The sequence below is a fragment of the Pseudonaja textilis genome, chromosome 2 (assembly GCF_049901715.1).
Source record: "Pseudonaja textilis isolate UNSWEBS1 chromosome 2, rPseTex1.2, whole genome shotgun sequence".
In the NCBI taxonomy this organism is placed as follows: domain Eukaryota; kingdom Metazoa; phylum Chordata; class Lepidosauria; order Squamata; family Elapidae; genus Pseudonaja; species Pseudonaja textilis.
Window position 1 is genome coordinate 103,204,453 of NC_141991.1, and position 6,000 is coordinate 103,210,452.

The following is a 6,000-nucleotide window of genomic DNA, read 5'->3' on the forward strand; positions in this document are numbered from 1 at the left end:
ATACTGAAGTATTGCAAGGCATTATCATTATCAAAGCCCATGAGTAAGATATGAAGGCAATAGTCATCTTCTACTATTGCTCCTTACTGACTAGGATTCAGAAACATATGCCTATTGCTGGACATTATGCATCTTAATACATTTAGAAAGATAGAAATAGCCATAAGGAAAAACTTCTGTACAGCTAAATCCATACAGCAGGAATCCAAAGCAACGTTCCTAGTCCTACCTAGAGGTGCCTGAGATGAGACTTAAAAACATGAAGCTTAGATTGCTATGGCCAGCAGAGTATTGTGACTTATACCACAGCCACCTGTTTGGCCAATTCCATCTATTTTTCAGACATCTGATGTTTTCTTGTGCAATTGCAAGTGTCAGCAAGCATGTGTCATTCCCAGAAACTAAAATATTAAATGACAGATTGGGGAGGGGGGGGGAAGTGTTGGGTAAGCCCCATTACAGGGAAGTGAGTCATGCTGCTCACACACATCCCTTGTGGCTGGCATTCAGGACACTGACAAGCCCAGAAGAGAGACTTCATTCATCAGTAGGGTAATATATTAATGGTTTAGTGTTGCAGCTGAGAGACAGATATAAATCGGGAATACTGCCTCTGTCCTTTATTTTATGAAGTGAGTTAAAAAGCAAGTCGTGCTCTTTTTAGGTTGCTCCTCCCCCAAATAATATTTCCATTTTATGTTATGGAAATATTGTGCCACTAATTTTAGGAAGAGATAATTCAGACAAGGATATGGCCTTACCCCCACACAATCTTGTTAATAATCACACCCGAATCAAATGTGATAGTATGACATTTTAAAAAAAAGAAGTCTTGGGAGACATCTACAAGCCAATGCCCATTTTCAAAAAAGGGGCATATATGTGATCAAATCCATGCATGCACATTTATGAACTTCAATTAAAAGGAAAATCAGGCATGCAAGATATTGTTCATTCAATACATGAGCAAATAGAAAATGGTTCCAAGAATTTTTGGTCTGGAATATTTTTGGTCTAATAAGGACACAGAGGCACAATCTCTTTAGCATACTTTCAACATCTATAATTAGAGATATACAAAATAAGTTCAGGTAAATTTGTGAATCATATGAAGTGTAGATTCTTGATTCAGTGGCTACAGCAAGTTTTGTGTAGGAGTCCACAACTTATTTCGAGCAATACATCATACTGATCTTGAGAGAAGTTGGTTCTACGTTGATTACAACTCTGCTGCCAAAGAATTGTTTACTTTGTTACACCAAGCAATTGTTGGTAAATCATACCAACAGGAATATGGCAGCAAAACTTTAGATGGTTCCCTATATTAGCTGAACTGTGTTTTAGGTACAAATTATCTGATGCCATTCAACAAGTGTTCCCTGTTTCAGGGACTTATCTTTCTAGATAATGGAATTATTTTGCTACAGGGCATGTGACAATTCTTAACAGGTGAGATAATCTGTGATAGCTAGAGTTCAATCTTTCCTCAAAGGATTTCCAAAAATAATTCTCTCTTCCATAAAACAAAGCAAAACACACATGCACACCTGAAAAAACTGATCCTCACCATTTAAGCCTGGGGCTACTGCCCTAATATTGCCTTTTCAGTTTGCATAAATCCAAAGAAATCATTCCTTGTCATTCTACTTGTTTAAAAATAAGTTGCTTTGTAAACGTCAAATACAGGTTGCAGCCATGGATTAATGACTAAATGAGAGCCTTTTCAGATCTACAGCAGATTTCTGAAAACCATAGGACAAGATTTAAAGTACAGGTAGTCCTTAACTTATGTTCACAACTGAGCCCAACATTATGTTGCTAAGAGAGACATTTGTTGAGTTTGCCTTGTTTTACGACCTTTCTTGCCACATTTGTTTTGAATCACTGCAGTTGTTTTCAATTAGTAACATGGTTGTTAAGTGAAACTGGCTTCCCCATTGACTTTGCTTGCCAGAAGGTTGCAAAAGGGGATCATATAACCCCACGATACTGCAACTGTCATAAATATGAGTGAATTGCCAAGCCTCTGAATTTTGATCACCTGCCTGTAGGGATGCTGCAATGGTTAAGTGTGAAAGAACGATCCTAAGTCACACTGTTATTTGAACATTCACTCAACAGGAACTGTTCGTTTTAAGTTGAGGACTACCTTTATTACTGAAAGGGGTGGGAGGAAGGGAGTCAGATGCAGAGAAAAATGTGGAGGCTAAGGGGATTTAAAGATTTCACAAGCATGACGATTAACATAGCTGGGACAGCTAAGGAATTATGGCCAAGAGCTTTCTGTTAGAAAACCTGATTAAAATTTAAAGTAGCAGGGGTGACGTTATGCCACAGGTGTAAGAGACAGAGGCTCAGCTCGGAACATTTTATGAGATCTGTGTTATACAATATAGCAGGTGAACCCCAAAGGAACTCAGGAGAATGTTAACTATCCTCTCTCTGGAGACCCCCTTGCCCACACATAGACACACCAGTTTTACGGTTCCCAGGGAACAACTTCCAAATGTACACAGCAAACATCCAGGTTTCCAATCTTAATAAACTATCTCCCCACCAAAACAAAAACCAACTTCAGTAATCCAAGGCGTTTTGAGGAAATAAACAAGCCCGGGTGCTAAGTCAGGTATTAATGAAATGGCAGGTCTATTGAAGAAGGGCTATATGCTGGGAAAGGAGAAAAAAAAAACCAAAAGAAAGCCCAGCGTCACAACTTTGATAAGGGCGAAACAATCTTTACACATTCGCAAACACGCCCCGATTATAAACCCTTATCCGTTTTTCCCCTCTCAAAGGCGACTGGCAAAGCCTCCCCGAGTTACGCTGAAGTTAGTACAACAAACAAAAAAACAAACAAAAGGTAGCAGGTCACCAAGTTTAAAGTATGTTATTCCGGCGTTGAGTTGCACAGATGTGGAGGGTGCTGCGGTGGCCAGGAGAGAAACTCTACCTTTGTCTGCTGAGCGCTCTCCGGCTTCCCTTTCCCCCCGCCCCCTCTCCTTCGCTCGTTGCTTTGGCAATATACTCATCCTGAACACTCCTGGAATGTTAATCAAAGTGTCCCTCTCCTTCTTCCTTCCAATAAATCAGAGCAAACAGCCGAAGAGGGGGGGAGAAAAGATTTCTTTTATCCCTCTTGCAACAATCAAATCCATGTGTCCCGGAGCTTCTGGAGCTAGCAAGCCCACGCGGAACTATACGCCCCCCTCCTCCCTTCCCTTCCCGAACGAAACTTCCCCGAAGAAGCGGTTTCGAAGACAGCTAGGATTCAACACCCACCCCCTACTCCCCCAACGCGCACCCCCGACAGCTCTGGGATGAGGTGGGGGTGGGGGTGGGGAAGCGGGAGTGGGGAGGAAGAGAACCAGCTCTCTTGGATCCAAGATTCCCAAGCTTGGCATTCGTTTCGCTGTGAACCCCACTCAAACTCTCCGATCGCACAAGAGGGGAATTTTTTCCCCCTTTTTTTTAAGGAAAGAAAAAGAAAAAAACCGACCCTTTACAAAGTAGAGTTTCGTCTCTCCCTCCCTCCCTCCCTCCCTCCCGCCCCCCAAAAGGAAGGAGAGATCCTCAAAGGGTCTCTTTAAAAGCAGCGTTAATCGCCTCCGACTTAGCAACGCCAACCCAGAGAAAGGGAAAATGGGATCGAGCATGAAAGGGGGGAGGGGGGGTGTCCTGAAGTCTGGATTCCGCAGGAGCGCACCTTGCTCCCAGGAGCTGGGATATGCCCGGACAAAGACTCAACCTTTTTGGAAAACACACCTTACAGCGGCGGCAGATCCGCCAACTTCACGCAGCCCCCCTTGCCCAGCGAGCTTCTTCTTACCTTCCTCTCCAACTACACAAGTCGCTCGAGTATTGCGCCGTGCAGCCCCTGTCCAGTACCAAAAAACCCAGCAGCAGCAACAGCGGTGACGGCGGCGGGAGCAGCAGCCCGGGCGCCGGGGCTCTCCGCATGATCCCCGCCGGGCTGCCCTTAGAACGGATCCAGCAGAGGAGGGAAGAGAGGAGGAGAGCGCCCGTAGCCTGCGCTTACATGGCGAGGGAAACTCAAACCGCTAGCACGAACCCATCCCCGCCGTCCGGCCACTCGGCTCAACAGTGCCCTCGCTCTCCTAGCCGGCGCTCGCTCCGCGTCCCAAGCTTAGTGGAGGGCGGGGGAACCGCTGCGCCTCGGAAACCACCCACTCCAGAGACCGCGGCTAAAACCGGCACTGGATTTCTTTGTACGGAGCGGGTTCCGTGCCCTCCTGGCCTTCTTAACTTTGCTTTTCTAACTAAACCCGAAAAAAGCTCGATCTCCGTTTTGGGAGTGACGGCAGCCAGTTGAATACAGCTACCGACGGCTTTCCTTATGTGGGGACCTCGCAGGCCTCGAGAGCGAATTTTAAACGTTTACTGCTCGGGTTTTGGGTGTTTAAAGAAAGAGGAAGCTAAGAATGTTGGAACTTCTGCTAGGAGTGTTTCTCTTTTTTTTTTTTTAATTGTGGATTGTTTAAAATAAAATTCAAGGCGGCCTGTGATGTGAGAAGGGAGAAGCTTTGACATTAAAAAAAAAAAAAAAACAGAGAAAGGACTGTGAAGAGGGGAAAATGCAGCTGAGGGGGAAATGCATGCCAGCTTATAGCTTCCCTTGGTACAAGAAGGGCAAAACTGAGGCCAAAATCCAGGTCTGCACATCACAAATGTTCACCACAGAGAGCAGACAAGGATCAGGAGCAAACAAGTCCATCCCAGCCGTACAAAAGCCCAGTAGGGTAATGCTAATGATCAAAGCTTCAAAGTTATTTCTCTTTTAGTACTTCTGGATTAACTATACAGTATAGAATGTACCAAAAGTTAGGCCCCATAGACTACTTGTTATATAAACGACATTATGTATTTGAATTAGTTGCCACTTTCTTTCAAACATTTCCTTACTTGTTAACATGTGGCCTTTGACATTTTTAAGTACAATAACATTTGCTCTGAAAAAAGTTAATAAATATATTACAATTGGCCTATGACTGGTGTGACAAGCTCATGTTGTCACAGTGGCGCATGTGACATAGCGTGATTTTTTTCCCCTTCGTTAAACCGGGCGTGGGCGTGACCAGCGTGTGATGCATCTGGTCTATGGGCTGGGAGTTTGACAGCCCTGGTCTATGGGGACAAAGGATTTGGTACATCCCTTATATCAGCGGTAGGTAAGCTTTTGGGGCTCCTGTGCCAAAAATTGCATGCACGCTTGCGCTCGCATGCCAGCACCCAGAAAGCAATGCGCACGTTGCCCCCTGTACATGCAGATGTGATCCTCCCGCCCCCTTGCTTGTACTGCACCTCCCAGCTGATTTTCCACCCGTTTTTCAGCCTGCCGGAGGTTTGAGGGAAGCCTTTGCAGGCTGAAAACTGGGCCTGTTTCGTCACTTCTGGTATTTCTGGAAATACAGGAAGTGACAAAACGGGCCTATTTTTTGGCCTGCAAAACCTGCAGAGGCTTCCCTCAAGCCTCTAGGAGGCCGAAAAAGGCCCCAAAATCAGCCACGTGCATGTGCAGTGAGGTAAGTTTGCCCAGGGCTTGCATGCCCGCACAAAAGACTGCGTGCCATAGGTTCGCCATCACGGCCTTATATTGTTCCTTTTTAGAAAAATGATTTATTGTACCCAAGCAAATGTTTTAACCATCAAGGCTGCTGCAAATAAACTCCTTTCTAACCCTGAAGACTTATGGTGCCATGGTTAAATTGGTATAAAATATGAAATTGCACCTGCTCAATGACTTTCTTTAAACAAAAAAAAAGTGGGGGGGGGGGTTGTACATAGACATGTAGAAGCAGTTGTAATGCTGAGGAGACTCCCAGACGGTTCCATATCCAATTACAGATAGTTCTTGACTTACTACAGCACTTAGTGACTGTTTGAAGTTACAACAGCAATGGAAAAAAGTGACCTATTACTGTTTTTTGCACTTATGACCATTTCAAACTGACAGGCTCAAAGTTGACTCAGTCTTCCAACCTT

General features: G+C 44.6%; 1 protein-coding gene across 1 annotated transcript in view; it reads right to left on the reverse strand.

Moving 5' to 3' along the window:
• The window catches only part of METRNL (meteorin like, glial cell differentiation regulator), a 33,763-nt gene extending 29,630 nt beyond the window's left edge, over positions 1-4,133 (reverse strand). Inside the window, exon 1 of the mRNA XM_026702133.2 lies at positions 3,827-4,133. Coding sequence (XP_026557918.1) covers positions 3,827-3,957 — 131 coding nt within the window. The 5' untranslated portion in view covers positions 3,958-4,133. The remainder of the gene's footprint in view (positions 1-3,826) is intronic.
• Positions 4,134-6,000: the final 1,867 nt, after the last annotated feature.